At 44.0% G+C, this 20,738-nt stretch overlaps 1 protein-coding gene across 1 annotated transcript; it reads left to right on the top strand.

Annotated features, from left to right (window-relative positions):
* The first annotated feature begins 246 nt into the window (after nucleotides 1-246).
* Nucleotides 247-12,468, top strand: LOC143291838 (synaptotagmin-1-like). The gene is made up of 8 exons (XM_076601955.1): nucleotides 247-401; nucleotides 7,639-7,801; nucleotides 8,071-8,319; nucleotides 8,780-8,916; nucleotides 9,542-9,675; nucleotides 10,132-10,293; nucleotides 11,648-11,771; nucleotides 12,093-12,468. Exons 1-8 carry the CDS (start codon nucleotides 374-376, stop codon nucleotides 12,440-12,442), a joined length of 1,347 nt encoding a protein of 448 aa, XP_076458070.1. The 5' UTR covers nucleotides 247-373; the 3' UTR covers nucleotides 12,443-12,468.
* The last annotated feature ends 8,270 nt before the right edge of the window (nucleotides 12,469-20,738 follow it).

Genomic DNA, 20,738 nt, shown 5'->3' with positions numbered 1-20,738 from the left:
AGAAGAGTTCATAAAAAGAGTAGAAGGACATTACAGGGTGTGTGTGTGTGTGTGTGTGTGTGTGTGTGTGTGTGTGTGTGTGTTGATAGTGATTATCCAAAAAATGTGACGACAGTTTTCCAAAAATAACAACAAAAGCACCCGCTGTGATCGCCATCGCGTGTCAAAGGAAGGGGATCAATAAATAGCGCATGCGTGGTTTGCCGGAAAAAAAGAAGCAGACGTCAACTTCTTATTTTCCCACTGGCCATGTTGGGAAGGGATTGTGCAGGCTGGATCTGCTCAGATTGTGTGTTTTGGCGAATTCAAATGTGATAGACACCAAAACAAGTGGACATGTAGTTATGTTAAGTGACAACAGGATCACCACACAATGGGAACTTTTGAAACAGTGGTAACAGGTAAGAAGACGTGCTTTTTTATTTTTATTTTTTTTTTTTTTTCTTTCTTTTCTACTTTGTTTTTGTCTGCTTTCTGTGGCTCATCTCCCCGACGGAACTTCCTTTTGAGTTTAGAAAAACGATAAAAGAAACAGTTATGGGAAATAAAACTAGCAAATGTCATTCCAAACAACAAATTTTCTTTTTATTTCGAAAAAAATGGAATTTTGAATTTGTTTTCAAACTAGGCGTGGGAAAGAAAAGTTTGGAGATAAACCGTTTAATGAAATGAATGTTTGCCCTGCAGAATTATGTAGTCAATAAACAAAGAAGCTGATTTGACCGATATAAACAGAGGTAAGTGTTTATGGTGTCTATGGTTCAGGAAGAGAAAGACATAACCAAACACGGTAATGACGCTTTGTCATGGACTGACGACTGGGAGGTTGCAGGTTCGAGCTTCGGGACAATTAAAATGGTCCGTGGTTGGTTTCTATCCAGAGTTGAGTGTGGTGATAGGTTCAGATGGGAAGACCAGGATCACACAGCCAAGGGTCATCTACTTCACGGATGGGTCTTTGGGAATGTAGATATGGCTACTTATATCTGCAGTTTCCGCCTTCATCCCTAACTTCCCCTCGCCCTCCTCATTAAAGGGCAATTCATGCGTCATGTCTTATTTATTTATTTATTATTATTATTATTATTGCCTTTTTCATATTATAATTTTTTTATTTATCTATTTATGTATTTATTTACTTATTTGTGGTGTAGCGTATATGGATTTGTCCGAACGCAGTGACGCCTTCTTGAGCTACTGAAACTGAACACTCATGCGTCATGAAAACGTTCATACATGCAAATCCCCACTCGGGCATGCGAGTGTACGTGGGAGGTGTAGGCCTAGCCCACGAACGTAGACAGACAGAAAGAAAATTATCTCTTGCTTTCGCGGTCAATAGCAGAATAAAGGGTCACACATGTTACTGACGTCACTGGCCATTGAACTATCCCACATGAGTGGCCTGCGGTCTACTTGTGGGACATCAGCACAACACGAATGGGCGGGAAGATCGATTTTACACATTTTATTTGACTACTTACCGAAGTTACTGAAAACAAAATGGTGTCAGACTTTGACACCTCTGCAATGTTTTGTACCAAGTGACGAACACTCCGGTGGAAGGACTGCTGATTGCCAGTTGGTGTTAAGTCGATCACGGTGTCCAAACTGCAGCTTTCGCTTTCTCGTGGCATCATACGTTGCTTATTTTTATTATTTGTCCAAACACTCAATCTCTGGATTTCATTGACTGTGTAATAGCAATTGTGATAGTGTCAGAAACAGTGCGATTGCCTGCACACACTGCTAGTGCCCGAACCCCCTTTGTGTGTATACGCACGCAGAAGATCAAATACGCACGTGACAATTGGTTATAATGAATGTGCAATATGTAGGAGGAATAATGTGCAATATGCAGGATGAATGTACAATGGAAAATGTCTAATGCTAACGTCCATATTCTAAATATATTTCTGTTAATAATTACGATGTAATAATTAATTGCAGTGTTTATAAAAGCGAATATGTGAAATGCTTTTATTTGAGAGTATATGTTTATTACTCTTGTTTAATCAAGTAATCCACGTGTGTGGGGTGGGTGGGTGCGGGTGGGTGCGGGTGGGTGCTGATTATCTGGTTGCGGTTTTCCGCAATTTGTCTTTATTCTTATCTTTTCTGTCTACTATAATCAATGTGCAGTATAGTAGGCTATGTTTATAATTATATTCAAATAATGTTTCTTAATTCTTTCTGTTTTTACATTAAGAATATTAGTTATTACCTGCAGTGTGTGGATGTATGTATGAAACGGTATATGTGATATTTTTTTTTACATTTGTATCTTCGTAATATTCGTAAAAGCTGTTGTTGACTTTTACACTTATGGTCCCCATGTTGTTTACTTCTGTATGTTGTGATAATGCACCTGACCAAATTTCTCCAGTTGAAGATAATAAAGTTATTCTTATCTTATCTTATCTTAAAGATCCTGTCATCCATGTCAGCGTTCGGTGGGTTATGGAACATACCCAGCATGTACACCCCCCGAAAACGGAGTATAGCTGCCTACATGACGGGGTAGATAAATAAAACGGTCAAACACATAAAATGTTACATGTCTGTCTCTGTGTGTGTGCGTGTCTGAAATCTGATTGAATGACACAGGAAACGAATGATGAGCGCCCGGTGGCAGCCGTCAGTTTGGTCTACTAAGGTAGGCAGCCTGTTGTGCAAATGACCCCGTGTTTGTAAAGCGCGTGGAGCTTGGTCACCGAGTATATAAGTATCGAGATCAATCAATCACCCCTACCGCGCCCTGCCATGTTTTCTACCGCTCCCCGCTCCCCTCCAGCCCCTTCAAACACGTCAGTGTCAGTGCTTGTGTCGTGTCTGCCGTTTCGCGAAAGTTGCTTTCTTCAAAACTCCATGCAAGATGGTACAGGCTGTGTTGTCCTTTGTTCAATATTTGACCTCATAATCAGATCAGGGCAAGTGGTTTACCATCTGGCTTTCTGACAAAACTGAACGATAAATCATGCGGTTGTGGGGGTTATACACCTCGTAAACAAGCTCAAGCACGTTTACGCGCGCGCGCGCACACACACATACACACACTGTTTCACACACAGAGTCAATACTGCATAACACATCAGCGGATGGAAGGTGCGGTTCAGTGCAGCCAATAGCCTCAAGCATGTTCACGTTCACACACACGCGCGCGCGGCATTTATATCTCCATGGTGTTATCCTGTCGACCTTTTCCCACCACCCCACATTCCGGTTAACCCACCCCCTGCCTATATAAAAGTTTTTGTTTTACTCGAGTTTGAACGCAGAGAGAAACTTAATACAGCAAATTAGAACTTTTCCCTACCTGTCAGGCCAATAAGATTTTTTTTTAATGTAATATCTTAAAGTTTTACGTCTCTCACTTTGGTGTGAGATGTGTGTGTGTGTGTGTGTGTGTGTGTGTGTGTGTGTGTGTGTGTGTGTGTGTGTGTGTCCCATTTCTTAAAAAAAAAAAAAAAATCAATTCGAGCATTTGATATGTTGACTTGCCATGACGTTCAAAAGAAAATAACCGATTTCGAAGAAACAGAGAACAGGCCTCAAAACATAGGAGACAGAACCCATGAGAATCATCATTAAACATCAAAACCCAGTATACCTGCGATCCAAGAACGACAATGAAACTGAGAAGTTTGACAACGAAGGTGTAGCGTTGTCGGCAAAGATGGGTGAGAAACAACCAGATTCCCATCAGCAAGGAAATCAGGAAATTGACCTGGACTGGCCACACCCTGCGCAAACCTCTGAACATCACAAGACAAGCACTGAAGTGGAATCCGACAGGGACGGAAAAAAGAGAGAAAAAAAGGCCAGACTAAGTCAGAGATAAAGAAGAGGACGAGATGAAGGTAGGTAGATATGCATGAGCCCAAATGAACAAGAAAGCTGGATCGTTCGTTTATTTATTTATAATCTGTTCATCTAAGATGATGATATTAGACTGAAAATAAATGATGTTATTATTACTATTTGGAATATTATCATTTCTATCACAATGATGATTGTTATTATTAGTTAGAAAAGTAGCAAGAAAGCTGGAGTCTGCTGGAGGAGTGTTGCTGTGGCCATACGTACCAGAATGAATGAAAAGGAATCAGGAAAGTGAAATCAAGATGTTGAATAGCTTGTTGGCTGGCTGTTTTTAGCAAAAATTGGCAATGTTACCAGAAATGAAACGTGTACAGTTCTGAACCTGACGATTGTGATGTTTGATTGATTGAGTAGTGCGTTCATAAGTAGCATTCAGATTAAACTCGAATTCTTCCTTGACAAAATACGGCGCAGGAATCAAATGTTTGTTCAGTGGAAAGTGAACAGTTAAACATCTCGGTCTGTTGCGTCCATGATAGGGTTGGATGATACTGACATTTTGAAAATATAACAATCATATTACCATTTCAATGTCACACGTAATCTTGCAATAATTTCCTTTTCAAATTAGCCAGTTTTGATCTTTTTGCTTCATAGTCAATATATACAGGTAAATGCTGTAGAAAGGATATACCAATTGCTCTGCTTCGGGTGTTATTAAGTTGTTTGTTGTTTTAGTGTTAATTTCGATTTATACCATAAAATATTCTGAACCAGCCAATCTTACGCGATGAAAAAAAACACCAAACGTATGAGAGGTGGGGAGGCGGACTGAGAGAAGGGGAGGGCACACACACAGAGGAGGGGAGGGAAAAGCGCGCGCGCGCGCGCGTGTGTGTGTGTGTGTGTGTGTGAGAGAGAGAGAATAACACTGATCACTTCAGAAGTGAATGTTTCCCTCGTATTATCAAGATAAAGGTCGTCAACCTCAACCGACCTCTTGCTCTAGGTGACTGATCCTATCACAAAGAGCACAGCCGACTTAGCTTTTCTTTTTAATGAGGAGGCCTCTTTACGATATCGATCATTGTTATTCCGGACGAACACTCGTCTGTTTTGGTCTAGAACATAATTATCCATATTGTGACTGGCAGAATCACTGTGGTGCATTTCGTCTCCTCCTCCTCCTCCGCGTTCGTGGGCTGCAACTCCCACGTTCACTCGTATGCACACGAGTGGGCTTTTACGTGTATGACCGTTTTTACCCCGCCATATAGGCAGCCATACTCCGCTTTCGGGGGTGTGCATGCTGGGAATGTTCTTGTTTCCATAACCCACCGAACGCTGACATGGATTACAGGATTTTTAACGTGCGTATTTGATCTTCTGCTTGCATATACACACGAAGGGGGTGCAGGCACTAGCAGGTCTGCACATATGTTGACCTGGGAGATCGTAAAAATCTCCACCCTTTACCCACCAGGCGCCGTCACCGTGATTCGAACCCGGGACCCTCAGATTGAAAGTCCAACGCTTTAACGACTCGGCTATTGCACCCGTCGGCGCATTTCGACAACTTACGTGATCGGTTTTATGATGTGTGGATGGGTCAGAGTTTGTAGAAAATTGACAGCCAGTGACAGACGAGTCCTACTTTTTTCCCCCCCAAAGTGGGTAATTCTCGACCAGCTTATCATCGGTCGACTGTGAAGTCCACATATTTCTACTGTTCAAAATCCTATCATAACGTCAAGTATTTTCATGCCATACATCAGAGATCTTGACTTAGAGGAGAGACGACGAGATCTGCAACATTCCGGGTTTGCGATTGGCTCTGCAGGTGTGTGTGTGTGTGTGTGTGTGTGTGTGTGTGTGTGTGTGTGTGAGAGAGAGAGAGAGAGAGAGGGAGGGAGAGAGTGCGTGTGCGTGTGTGTGTGTGTGTGTGTGTGTGTGTGTTCTTGGGGAGGGAAGCGGGACAGGGGGTGTGAGGTATCCGTTGGGATGGAGGCCAGGATCGGGGCAGAATGGAGAATAAAAAAAAAAAAAAAAAAAAAAAGCCGACTATAAAGAAGCCACATATATTCAATGTGAAGCGCCCACACTTTCAAAAGTCCGTTGTCTTTTAGTCATTCAGAATAATGCACATTTTTATAAGTGAACTCGCGCGCGCTCACAGACACACAGACACAGACACACGCACGCACGCATGCACGCACGCACGCACGCACACACACACACACACACACACACACACACACACACACACACACACACACACACAATACGACACAAAACGATATAGGCTAAGAAGAGAGAGGGGGAGAAGAGGGCAGCTGTATTTGGAGGACATTGGAACTATAACAGGTGCATTCTTAGGTATACATTCATAAATGTAGGTCGGTGAAGGGTTGTCCACGGCAGAGCACACAAGGCAACGAAGGTCCCGAATCGCACAATGACCGCATTGTTTATTCCTACCCCTTCCACCTCCGATCGACTTGAGTGGTGGTCTGGGTGCTGGTCTTCTGGATAAGATGCTATAAGCCCCGCATGCAATATGCACTTTACGATCGTTAGAGAAAACATGTAGCAAGCCAGATGTCCCATACAACATTATGGATGGCGATCTCTTCCCGTGATGAACAACCTGATCTTCACGCAGAGAAATCCATTGTGACAATACAAAACAATACAACACAGCAGTGGTACAACGACCACCAACAACTCATCGCGAACAGCTAGACAAGAGTTAACTCTTTCCATACGAACGGCGAAATAGACGACGTTAACAGCGTTTCAACCGAATTACCACCATCAAAATATTGCAAGCGGAAGGCTCTTATACTGCAGAGGTGAATGTTGACAAAGAATACCACAATTCTGACGACGGAAGCTAAAGGTTGGGTCATTCAGACACCCACTGGACATCCGAGGGGTCTGTGTAGAGGAGAAGAGAGGAGTTAACGCTCCTATTCTTTTACAGATCAGCTTCCACGTAGACAACGACCACTAGTCTTCTGTTAAATCATTGTGCTGATCAGTTTTCGGTCATGTGGACCGTGCAAGAAGTCTTTAATAAATAAAATTCAGTTATTCATCCTACATTTGGCCTGGCAGCTATGGAGATGTTGGATCGTTTGACTTTGTGAGACATTGTCACTGGTTATGTTTGACCTGTTAAAACCTGTGATATATCGTGACTGTGGCAAGCAGGGCATGATCTTGTTCAAGAAACTATGGCCTCATTTTGACTGAATGGTCTTCTCTGTCAACTCTAGTTTTCCAAATCTAATCTCACAGTGTTTTGTCCAAACTTAAGTTCGATAAGTACCGTACATGTTTTTTCCTCCCATTAATTATGCTTTTTTTGTATACAAAAGAGGACAGTATATAGTATGGATGTTTCTGGGCCACTCTGTGTACAACGTAGATTTGTACGTTCTTCCTTTCTCTCCCCTTGCCATTCACGCCCCCTCCTCCTCTCACTTTCTTCTTACACCTTGCCCATACGTGAACCTGGCAGGCGTATCATTCGACACTTATGTCGTCCCTCTCAGAATCTTTCTCTGTGTATTTCTCTATTTGTCTGTCTCTCTGCCTCTATCTCTCTCCACCCACCACCCCTACACTCCCTCTCTCCCCTGCCAAGGCTACCCCTCTCGGGGTAGCATATAGCCAACTTATTTCACAAATTCATACAGCATGGAGAGATATGGGGGCTGGAGAGGGGAATTCTACACACTTTTAGAATTCAGTTGTCTAAAGAAGGTGATGGTGACATGAACAACGAAAGCAGAGCGGAGTGTTGGTGTGCAGGTAAGACGTTGGTAGTCATCATGGGGAGCGGGGCGGGCGCCCTCCTGCTGATCCTCGTGCTGGTCATCATCTGGACGAGGCAGCGACGGAGGTCCCGCTTTGACTTAACCCTGGAGGACATCCACAACGAGGGTCTCAGTGTCAAGTCAGCACCCAGTTCCAGGTTGTGTGTGTGTGTGTGTGTGTGTGTGTGTGTGTGTGTGTGTGTGTGTGTGTGTGTGTGTGTGTGGTGACGTTAATGATTTTATCATCTACACTCCGACAATGGGTACAGCGACTGATTTTTCTTCATCCTCTTCTCTTCTTTATGTCCCCCCCTCCTCTCTCTCTCTCTCTCTCTCTCTCTCTCTCTCTCTCTCTCTCTCTCTCTCTCTCTCTCGTGTGTCTGTACTACGTACATGCGTCTACTGGAAAGACACGTGCATGTTTCAGGTTGCCGTCCCCCGTGCCGGCCAAACGCCTGTCGTGCCCTGACGCCTTCTCCATGCCCATGCGGGGCGGGGCGGGGCCCGTGCTGACCCCCGATCACGTGCCCGACTTCAGCCTGCCCACTGAGCGCGTGCAGCCGCGCTGCGCCGACCACGGGGTCCCCCTGCGAGGCACGGATCGTTCGCCCACCCACAGCACGGCCCTGCACTGCCAGCACCACCTCGTCGGCAACCTGCCGCCTGGCCTGTACAGGTCCGTTCTGGGCCCGGGGTGTACCGTGTTGTGTTGTGTTGTGGTACTCTTTGTCTTTTGTTAAGGAGTGTGACTCTCAAACCAGGAGGCAATATTGCACTGGTTCTTAGTGCTGCAGGCTTGGGGGCTAGTTGGCCTTTGAGGACCATCCCAACGCTGACTGTCCTAAATCTTTCTTGGTCGAGAGAGTGGAGGTGCAACCTGGGCAAGACACTCTCAGCTATAATAAAATCGTAGCCCAGATAGTCGGGACAGCAGTTGCCTCCTATGATGGTCATAATCGGACGCAACTGACTATTATACATACATACATACGATTCTTCTGTGTGAAATTCTGACTGCTCCCCTGCTGGGGAGAGCGCGTCGCTGAAGTGCAGCACCACTCATATATATATGTATTTGTGTGTGTGTGTGTGTGTGTGTGTGTGTGTGTGTGTGTGTGTGTGTGTTGTGCAAGCAGCCGGAGCAGCAGTTTCACAGAGGACGAAGACAGCTTCCTGCCCAGGTCTTCCTACGGACGTCTCTGGTATTCTCTGGAATACGACGCCTCAGTGGGACAGCTCAACGTGACCTTGATCAAGGTCAAGGACTTGCCTGGTACGTTCTACGCTCACTCAACAGTCAGATGTATTTTCTAGTATATTTTATGTTGTTGTTGGGGTGACACTGACACATGGATATAGTTTTTTTCCTTATTGCATTTTCATTTTCAGTGGTATCATCAACCCCTCTATCATGCCATAACAAAACCTCACCAAATGAGTTTTTAAAACTGCTGCTGGTAGTCAAGTGGACTTGGCCTGGTCGCCGGATCAATTAAATCTTTCCAGCTATTACCAGTTCAGTGTTGAAGGAGCGTAAACTAAGGACTGGTTCCAAAATCAGTTCCACTAGCTCTGTCTGTTCATCGCCAGCTCTCTCTCTCTCTCTCTCTCTCTCTGTGTGTGTGTGTGTGTGTGTGTGTGTGTGTTCCTGTGTCAGGCTGACGGCAACTGGCTGTCATCAAGTGGCTGGGCTTAATGTGAACGTAGCCTTATTGCTTTGGCAGTTTGCTGTGTTTTCTACTCCTTGTTCTTTTTTGTCTTTGATGCACATTTTGCTTCTCTCGTCCTCAAGTCCTCAAGCAATGATGGTGAACAGATTTCTATACTAAAGATGATGCATGTGTCCTCTTCTAGCCAGACTGAATTGAACGTCGGGGAAATGGGATATGCTGTTTCAGGCCGAGGTTTTCACAACCACCTACGTGACCCTTACGTCAACGTGTTCGTGTTGCCAGACGACCGCACGTGCCGCACGTCTAAAGTGCGCAAAAAGACTCTGTCCCCCGTCTTCAACCAGGACTTCTTTTTCCAGGTCAGCATCAACACCGTTGTCAGCAGTTTTATCATAATGTGCGCTCACACATACACATACACTTACCCGAAAGCAGGCACGCGCCAAAGCTCGCGCCCATGTACGGACTCTCTCTCTCTCTCTCACACACACACACACACACACACACACACACACACACACAAGCGAGCGAGCGCGCACTCCTTCATATTTTTAACCATATGCACCAACATCAGTAAAGTATGACAACACAATGGCACACTTGTAGCGTTAGCAAACACGCACACACACATACAGAGAGAGAGAGAGAGAGAGTAATACATATGCACACCGTAACACACACACACACACACACACACACACACACACACACACACACACACACACCTAGGACCAGGTATTGAAAACAAATTAAAAAGATACGAATAAAGAAACCATTCCAACGATGTCGACGGACTGGCCTCCTCTGGTCTTCAGGTCCCCGCTCACCAGCTGAAGGAGCGGACGCTGAGGTTCTCAGTCTATGACGTGGACAAGAAGAAGGTGCGTCATTCTTTGGGCCACGTCATGGTGCCCCTTGGTGACGTCGATCTGACGCAGGTGGACACGCACTGGGCTGACCTGGAAGCCAGTACACAGGTGGGTCGGTGATTGTCGTGTTGGTGATGCTGGACGAACTGTTCTCTTTCTATTTCTACCTACCTATCTGTCGGTGGCTGTCAGTTTAGGTGTCTGCCTGTCTGTCTCTCCTCTTTGTATGTGTCTCTCTGTCTCTCATGAGCTTAACATAATAAAACTGGAAACAATTAGTTGTAATAATCAAATACAAAGTTCACAATGAAAATGTTTTCATTAAATATAAAATTTATAACGAAAAAGATAATCCACTGTGATCATGGGCGCCTGTATGTGCGAGGTAGTGTGAGCGTGTGGGTGTGTTGGAAGAATTTAAGACTGATGGAGGTGTGTTCATTAACTTTTTCTTTGACTCCACACCATTGTCCGAAACGCTACAGTCCTATTTCTGGACAGTAACACATTGTCATCATCTCAACTCCACCCACCCCTTCTCTCTCACACATTCACAAACAACCCATAAAACAGACGCGTATCCATGCAAGCATTGCACCTAAATAACACATCGATACTTACGCATGCAACCCCACGTCCGAACCCCATTCTCGCACGCATACGCGCGCGCGCGCGCACGCACGCACGCACGCACGCACGCACGCACACACACACACAATGATACGTATTTAGACATATAGAAAGAGAGATAGCGGGCTATTCAAGATGCAAATGGTGTAGATTTATTGCCACAGCTGCTACGTACGACATTGGATTTCCTTTCTTTTAGCCGCCCCCGCATCCCCACCCCACCCCACCCCACCCCACCCCCAACCCTCCTCGCCACCTCCACCCCACTCCTCCCACCGCCATTATTCTGTCCTTTTTTTCGATTTTTTTCATACATCTGTGTGTGTGTTTAATCATATTCACAATCAGTGGATTATTTTTCAATATCATATTCGCAAGTGATGCATTGACAAATACAAACGAAAAATAATTAGGGCCTTTGTTTTCCTAAATAATTGTAGATTATGGAAAAGGTGTTGCTATTTTACCAGATTTCCATGGAATATGTTTAATCATAATCTAAAATGAATAATCTTTTTGCTGTTTGCCGTTGATAGCAATTGTTAGCTAAATTGATGTGCTATGTGTGTCCGAGCTGTGAGACGTACATTGCACAGGAAAGCGGCGACTGTGAAACAAGCGTGTAGAAGGCAGTGGATAATGATGAGAGGTGCTGTAATGTGTGTGTGTGTGTGTGTGTGTGTGTTTGTTGTGTTGTGTGTGTTGTGTGTGTGTGTGTTGTGTATGTGTGTTAGTGTGTGTGTGTGTGTGTGTGTGTGTGTGTGTGTGTGTGTGTGTGTGTGTGTGTGTGCGTGTGTGTGTGTGTGTGTGTGTGTGTGTGTGTCCATGGCAGATGGTGTCTTGCCCGCTTGGAGACGTACAGCTGGGTCTGTGCTATCAACCGCAGCACGAGAAGGTGAAGATCACAGTGCAGAAGGTCCGCCATCTGAAGCACATCGACATGGACAGTGAGGCCTGTGAGTTCACTGAACTTTTGTTGGGTTGTTCTGTTGGCCAGCTGTGTTCTGCGTTGTGCCGCGCGCACTGTGGTGCACTGCATCGCTTTGTATTGCAATGTAGTGCACAGCTCTGCGCTGTGCAACGCGACACTATCACTACAACACATTACACATACATGCATTGCCTTGCGCTCCCCAGTCTTTGTGCTGCGATCTCTGCACTGGACATTTCATTCACTGTACTGAACTGTATTGTACTCCAGTGTGTACTGTACTACACTACATTGTGTGTGTGTGTGTGTGTGTGTGTGTGTGTGTGTGTGTGTGTGTGACACGCAGGCATGTACACGAGACTGAGGCTATTCTACGGACGCAAACTGCACCGGACCAAACGCACTGGGTGTCGTGAGGACCGGGGGGAGGAGGTGCAGTTCAGAGAGTCCTTCAGCTTCTCCTTGGCGGGCAAGCAGCTGGAGTCGTGCCGCCTGGAAACGTGCCTGATGCTGACGCACCCGACGGGCCCCCAGGTGGGGGTGCCGGACGTGGAGTGGGGCCGCGTGGTGCTGGGGCCGTTCATGTACGCCCGTGGGGAGCAGCTCCTGCACTGGCAGCACATGCTGGCCCAGCCCAGGGTCACCGTCACGCGCTGGCACGCGCTGGCCGCTGCTCCCGCCGTCTCTCACGACTGATGGCGCCCCACCCCCCCCCCCCCCCCCCCCCCTCCGACTCCCCACCACATCCCCTCCCAGCCCCCCACACCCTCCCCCTGCCCCCCCCCCCACCCCACCCCCGCAAACTTCCTCCGTGTGACTGTGGAGACTGAAGTAAAGAGCTAGTGTCTCACAGTTTTGCTGCGGCTTCTGTGATACCGCGCATCTTTAGGTCATGAAACGTGTAGGTTATAGTGCGTTGTTCAGAGTACCTGAAGACGTTTAGGTCATGAAACGTGTAGGTTATAGTGCGTTGTTCAGAGTACCTGAAGACGTTTAGGTCATGAAACGTGTAGGTTATAGTGCGTTGTTCAGAGTACCTGAAGACGTTTGTCGTAAGATTTTGAATTTGGTGGGCAATGAATTCATTGTATTTCCATGTTGTTGATTGTTGGCCAAAAATGAAACCCTGGGGGACAAGGAAATGTTACAGTAAAAAACAATGTGGAGACTGCAGACAATTTTGGTGTTATGAATAAGCGCACTGTTAGATGTAAATTTTTTAGGTTATGAAATGTTGAGCGTAACACGTTGGCTATTTACAACAACAACAACAACAACAAAAATCACGTGGGTTTCGCAATGATTCTTGATTTTAAAAAAAGAACAACAAAAAGTCAGACCAGCTGCCATTTTAAATCAAACACTTCCTTATGCGATTTGAAGAAATCCTACACCAGTAACAAGCAATTTGCTGGTATCGTTTATTAATTAAATGCTTTACTAACGATTAGAAAAATATCAGCATATTTGAATATGTGAGAATAACGGTGATCTTAAAAACATGTTCAACGTCACTTCCAAAAATATATCAAACTGCATACGAATCAGGGACAATAATCCGTGACTGTGCCAACAGGTATCTTACTGTGAAGGGGAAGTCACTTCTGTCAGGGAGAGAAGACGAAGGAGGACTTCACTATAATGACTGTAGTAAATATATAACGTTACTGGGAAATGGTTTCATATGGAGAAGAGTACTAGCTGACTCTGTGTGTGTGTGTGTGTGTGTGTGTGTGTGTGTGTGTGTGTAACATTACTGGGAAATGGTTTCATATGGAGAAGAGTACTAGCTGACTCTGTGTGTGTGTGTGTGTGTGTGTGTGTAACATTACTGGGAAATGGTTTCATATGAAGAAGAGTACTAGCTGACTCCCTCTCTCTCTCTGTGTGTGTGTGTGTGTGTGTGTGTGTGTGTGTGTGTGACAGAGAGGGAAGAACAAGGAAAGAAACCACTGTCACACGTCATCTTGAAGTAAACAGGCGGGATGACATTCAGCGCACGAAGTTTTAGCACACATCACTGATCTTCCCATCCTGGGTATGATGACCACATATTCGATTTATGTCAGCTGTTAGAACTATTCTGACTGACTTCAGAATGCAGATAAACGGGTTGGGAGCTGTTTCTGGTCCTATGAAATCCGAACTGTTTTCTCCGCTTCTTTCACTGGTTGTCTTGATCAACCTCTACGGCCAGGTATATTCAGCACTATTCAGTGCTCAGCACGTTATGCTGCCGTCGAATCTGAACCCTTTGTGGGTTCTTTCTGATTTGTTGTGTATCGTCATGTGGACATTCCGTTTGTCAGAAAGCCTTGCGTCTGGTATAGAATTATGCATCTCAGTTGGATAGGGTTGCGGGAGCCTCGCCTGTTGCACAAGTTTGGATTCTCTGGCTTAGAGCTTTCAGAGGAATCTGGATATACGCCTGGGAGAACATTGTGTCTGCTGAAGGGCAAAGAAATTACTGGTACAGTTTATCTGTTGACTGTTGTTTATGCGTCTAGCTTCATACTCTATCGATATGTGTTGTTTGTTTTTTCTTTCATAGGAATACATTATGTGGAACAGTGAAAGGGCGAGGCCTGGCTACTTCCACACAGTGCTCCGGTTTGTTTCCAGTATCCTGCACCGTACAACGAGGGCGGGGTGTGTCCAGACAGTCTCTCTTTTCAAGCAAGATTTTTTTTCCATTTGAATAGTTCTTTTACAGTGAATCGTCTCTCTCTCTCTCTCTCTCTCTCTCTCTCTCTCTCTCTCGTGTGTGAACTAGAGAGGATTAAAAAAAAAAAAAAAAAACAATCCAAAATAATATTAAGAAGGGGGGAATAACAAATCACCTTGTATTCGCTCATTTTAAGTTTGCTCTGTTGGGCAATGCCTGACTGTTTTCATGGAATATTATTCACAGCCCTGATAGAATTATTCATTTCTTTATACTGTGTAAACAACTCATTACTGACTAATTAAGCGGGATGAAAACAGTGTCACAAACGTCGAAGCCCAAATCTATGGTCACAATGCTCAGAAACACTACAGATAGCCTTTAGTTTTGAGGGGACTTGTGTGTGGGCAGTTTTTGGTCAACCCATGAATATGTACACTGACTGCTAGAGATGCGTTTGTCTTTTGTTCTGAATGGTTACTTTTCTGTGTTTGTCCACTGACTACGTTCAGTCCGATACATATCAGTGTACGACAATACACGTTGATGCGTTTTAGTTCGCGTGAAGAAATATACTTTCACAACGATTTAGCCATATTTAACAGTCCAAAAACTGCAGTATCATTCTTCTCAACTGATGAGTCGGGTTCATGATAGACTGAAAACATCGATGTATCCTTTTGCGTTTGAGTCGGGTATTTAGCTTGGTGGAAACTGCAGCGTTGGCCTTTTACATTGAATAGATGTGTATGAAACCGTGTGAAGATATATTTCCAGTATTTTCCAGTCTTCAGTGACTTACATAACAGATTAATATTTTCAGCATTACGTCTATACTGTTCTTAGTCAGATGTTTCTGAAAAACAGCAGATATATCTTTTTTAACAGTTTAGTCAACGTATACCAAAGCAGTCTGCATTTCTCTAGTCATGTGTATTTATGTATGTATGGAATCAGATAGAGGTATAACAACGATAGTACACTTCTTTTATAATGTGCAATCGGTTGTACATCAATATGACAAACACACTATTATCCTTTCATAATACTGTATGAAATATTTCACACAGCAGTATTAAAAAAACTGTTTAGTCAAAAACTTTGCAAGGTGAAAACCAGGACATTATCTTTCTAGCTCACGTGTGTGTTTACACACAGTGTGTGCCAATGTAATAACCATGTATTTCGGGTTTCTATGGTTTGCTGTGTATGTGTGTGTGCGTCAATAGTAAACTTTGACAATTTCATTTTCAATGGAAATACTGTGTCTGTTGACACTACATTTTGCTTAAAATAGGTATTTAAAAAAATCAGTTCTTTGCACACATTTTAATCATAATGACAATGCACTTCTTAGCAGGACAAACATATCTAAAAAGTCGAAATATTTCCAGTCAGGTTACTTTTACATCTTTATTTCTTATTCACAAAACGTAGCACTTTTTAGATGACATATTGACTGATTATTAGCGGTCGTTTTATGATTTTTTGTTGGAATAGGAACTTCCTTTGCATATTATGGAAGTTACGTTGGTGCACAATGTGTAGACCTTTTTATGAATATCTATTCTCATGCACGTGCGATTGTTCGCGATAACATGTGGAAAGGAGGCGAAGGAGGCCGCAAATTTTTACTCAGAGTAATTTGCGCAGAGGCCTCACCACGAACTGTGTATCTACGAATGACCATCAAAATCCGTACGTCTTCTTGCTTGTTGCGCAGTTCGGTTCGAAGACAGTTACACTAAGCTCGCACTGCGCATGCGCGTTGAAAGAGGATTTTTCCGGTGTCCGTTTCTGTTCAAGCCCACTTCCACAATTGTTGTGAGAGAAACACATGCAGTGTGTCTTTTTTTTCCATTTTTTTTTTTTTCGTGCTGAAGGTAAAATGCCAGGAGAGGTTCGAACAGGCTTGGATGTTACAGTCAGTGACTTCAGTGGTGTGCACACCTCCGGTCACCCAGACTTGAGTCACAGAGAAGACGACATGATAAAAAAAAGAAAAGAAAAAAAGTTCGACCTGCCGAACATTATTCTTCGAAAGTATTACCGACTTGTATGGAGTGATTATCGTATATATTAGGCCCGAAATATGTTAGGCAATTTTTAATTATTTATCGAAGCTGAAAATGCAGGTTAAAGAAATGGAAAGTTTGAAGCTTTTGATAAATCTATTACGGTAATAAAACAACGAAATGCCGTTCGATGTGGCCAGCTTGAGATAGAATTGCGTCGTAATAAAACAATGAAATGCCGTTCGATGTGGCCAGCTTGAGATAGAATTGCGTCGTAATAAAACAATGAAATGCCGTTTGATGTGGCCAGCTTGAGATAGAATTGCGTCGTAATAAAACAATGAAATGCCGTTCGATATGGGAAGCTTGAAATTGAATTGCTCCATGTCCGGCACAAAATTGTCGATTCGACAAACACTCGTCTCTGCTGGTGAGCAGAAGTATGATTCGCATCTCCATGTACTGCTAACCGCCCCCCTCCATCACCCCTGTCCCTTTCCAACGTCGGCTTTTTCGGCTTTGTGTCGTTCTGCAGCAGGAATCACATGTGAGACATGAAAGCTGTGTCTCTTGTAACACGTTTCTTCCAGGTGGATCTGTCCTGTAGGAAGTGCAATAGTGTCAGAGTAGTTTGGGGTTTCTGACAAACTATTGATTGGACAGATATTGGGTTTTGCTTTACATTGGTACGTAGGCAAGCATCATATCTGTATTATCATATTTGTGTGTATATAATGTTCGAAAGTTATATATTCAATTATTTTACTCTTCTGTTTGTGGGAACACTGTACCGGAGATATTTTTTAGGATGGTGAAGCCAAAATAAACCTTATTTTCCGATTTAAAACCATCACTTTGTTGCAAAACGGTTATGTCGTTTGTGGAAGAGAAGACACCTTCAAATCGCAGAATGTATCTCTTGCTACCCTTCTCTTCCTCCTCTCTCTCTGTCACACACACACACACACACACACACACACACACACACACACACACACACACACATACGCACACACACACACACACACACTTTTCTTCAGACTGCTTCAAGTAGAATCAGTAATCACTGGGCGTGCACCACTTTACCTCAATTTACGCACGCACAATGTTTGTCATGGTGTGATGCTGTTTGTGCGCGTGAATGTGTGTATGGTAGCAGAAAGACAAGCAAACACTTAGGTCTTTTCGATATTTGTCATTGAAGAAGAGAAAGAGGCTGTATTTTTTCTGTGGCAAGACAAGTAATTAAAGGTTACATAAGAGGGAATTAGCTAAAATGTCTAAAGTTATTTTTCAGCAAAAATATATTTGACATGATGATAGACACACGGATAAACGAATAGGCTGATAACAGTGCACTGGAATTTTTTTCCCTCTACTTCCTGGTAATCAGCAAAGACCTTAAAACTGACTTGCCTTGAAGGTATTAATCTGAGTGACTTATCTTTAGTTAATCGTACTGAAACTGAACACCTTTTGTTACCGTCCGACACGACTGATAATAAGGAGAACAAGTTTCTGGAAATAAGATTAGCTCTCTGTGTTATTTGTGCTTGTATGACTACGACTATCACGACGCTATCTCATAGCCCACTTGATAGTTTAACCTGACATGAAAATAAAAAGCAAACGCCATTCCACCCCCAAAAAGAGATATCAGAGATTTTCTTCGAAAACAAAGTTCGTTCGGTGATAACGGAATGATCATAAACAAGTAGGTTTTTTATTCTTTTTCTCAGAATTTTAATGAAATCTGTTAAAATATTTAAATATTACCTCGTAAAAACAAAATTATGCCTACATGTTAAAGTGGTATGAAATTTGAATAAAAAAATTATTTTGATTTCGCATATTTATTTTTTATTCTTTCAAACGTCTTCGCTAGCTATCCATAAACAACTCAGGAAGTTTATTGCATTCTTAAGCTTTTCTTTTGCAGTTCCAAGTACGTATGTACTCTTAATGTTAGCGTACATGTTTACGCACGTAGAAACGATGTGTAGATAGACATGAATGCGTGCATGTCACAACCCATAAGAAGTTGTCCATGTACCCCCACCCTTCCCAGACTAAACGTCCCGCCAACAGAAACACAGACACGGAAAAATTCAGCTCGGTTCTTTACTGTGATCAAACGAAATAAAGACATGAAAAATCAAAGCACACAAAAATTACTCCCCATCTAACTGCAGCATAATTCACTACTTCAGTTTCAGTCCACTTCGTATTATAAGGTCACTGCAGCGCTAGTTCAACGCAACGACATTCACATGACGCGAACTCCACCCAGCAGCTGAAGATCGATGTCACTTATAGACTCTCGGGTTAAGGTAGGATGGGGTGAGGGGGACAATGGGAAAGGGTACGTTGGGAATGAGGAAGAGAGGGAGTGGGCGTGAGGAAACTAGGTTGACAAGGTAGCAGGGAAATGCAGACTGTTCCAGCGTCAAACACAGAGTTCCATTGAAGCCAGTTGTACCCGGAGAAAAATCACAGGAAAATCTGTAACAACCCACTCCCACGTCTCTAGACTATGCTGTTTCTTACACGTTACAAGAGAGTACACCCCCCAGCCCCATCCCTTCCTTAAGTTATACACATTACGCTAATCAGGGGAGCAAGGAGATATCCTATTACATAGTCACTTCCACACAAAAGCTACTAACACGAAAAGCACATGAATCGTTTGTTAATTGTCCCCCAATAATGAAAGGGTTAAGTCCACACACAATTCGAACGAGTCCATTACAAAGGACCCCAAATAACAATGTCAGTGACTACCCTGATAGTTTCGAACAACAGAAACAAAAGCCAGTGATGTAATATCACAAACTAACAATCTCATTTAAATCACCTCAAAATGTTTAGAAAAATTGATACTGCAGTTAGACACAGTCTTCCTCATAAAAAATTGAAAAAATAACCCGAGCTGAATACATGGCAAAATACCACGCCTAAACAACACACAAATTCACCAGTTTCCCAAAATATCTAGAAATAAAGAGTACCAGGTTTAAAATATTTCCGATAACCCCCCACCCTCCCCCCACCAACCTTACAAGCGCCCAATACCTAATTCACCTAGATGTCAACAGAAGTCACAAATCACGTCACTAATTTAACGCTGCAAATATTCAACTCCTCACCTGTCACCAGGTAAATACAGAGGCACACCACTGGCCCTAAGTAAAAACACAGACCACACACAGAGGAAGAAGGGGGTGACAAGGAACACGCCCCACTACTTCTGTCAGACGGCACCCAACAGCTCACACGCTGGAACGGTGACTCGTCTCCTGAGAGAGCTTGGCATCAACAGCAGAGTGGATTCTTTCCACCTCAGAGTTCAGAATGTTCAAGAAACAGGAACATGCCACACGCATATCCCAGGAGATGCACGTGCATAAGATCGGCGTTAAGCTGAACGTACGCACGAAAAGGAAGGGGTGGTGAAGGAGAAAGGAAGAGAGAGAGGGGGGGGGAGAGAAAGGAGGGAGAAGGGAGGGAGAAAAGAGGTGCACACGAACACACGCACAACGAACGCCACGAGCCGTGACAGTGCACGTGCGTGACGTTCACGATGATTGCCTCTCCTGTCTGCTGCACACACGAAAACGCACACACGTTGAATCGGATCATCAGCGTGTTGTAGACCCCAGGTCACTGAACGATACAGGCTTGATATGGACTGGGTGGTACGATATCAGTATCTATGTGTGTCGGATTTAATGAGTAAAATGGAACGTTGAAACTTGGTTGATTTAGGGATGTGGACATGTCCACTGCGCAGACAAAAGTGAAAACACCAGACTGTTGGTTGTCTGATAGAGAGGTAGGTCAAGTGTGGCACAAGAGCAGTGCAACGACGGCAGACAGTATACCAAATGAAATGGGTGTATGACAGAACAGTGGATGGGGGAGTGTGAATGGCGCGCGCGCGCGTGTGTATAATTATGTGTGAAAGGTGCAGGAGGAATATGATGAAGCGAGTGAGTGTGAGGGCGTACGTATGCGTGTTTTTATATAAGTACGTGCGTGTGCGCGCAAGTGTTTTTTGCGTGGATGTGCGCATGAGCATGTTCGGTTTATCAGTGTTTGCGTGCGTGTTTCATGACAGTATGCCTGGCCAATGTTGAAGAGAGGGAAGTAGATAAAGTGAAGTCAGGTGGAATTTCCAATCAACTGGTATCCCTCCCTCCTCCTTCCTGTCCTCACCCCGGACTGGAGACAGCTACCAAGTTCCTCCAGCGACAATTCCAATCAATCTGACATCACGGAAGACTGACAGAAACTCGCCACTTGAGAAGTACCC

This window comes from Babylonia areolata, chromosome 18, assembly GCF_041734735.1.
Source record: "Babylonia areolata isolate BAREFJ2019XMU chromosome 18, ASM4173473v1, whole genome shotgun sequence".
Lineage (NCBI taxonomy): Eukaryota > Metazoa > Mollusca > Gastropoda > Neogastropoda > Buccinidae > Babylonia > Babylonia areolata.
This window is presented reverse-complemented; position numbering and strand designations above follow the sequence as displayed.

Coding starts and splice junctions, on each gene's coding strand:
- LOC143291838 (XM_076601955.1), top strand. CDS start 374: ATGGGAACTTTTGAAACAGTGGTAACAG. Junction 7,802..8,070: donor AAGTCAGCACCCAGTTCCAG/GTTGTGTGTGTG, acceptor TGCATGTTTCAG/GTTGCCGTCCCCCGTGCCGG. Junction 8,320..8,779: donor CTGCCGCCTGGCCTGTACAG/GTCCGTTCTGGG, acceptor TTGTGCAAGCAG/CCGGAGCAGCAGTTTCACAG.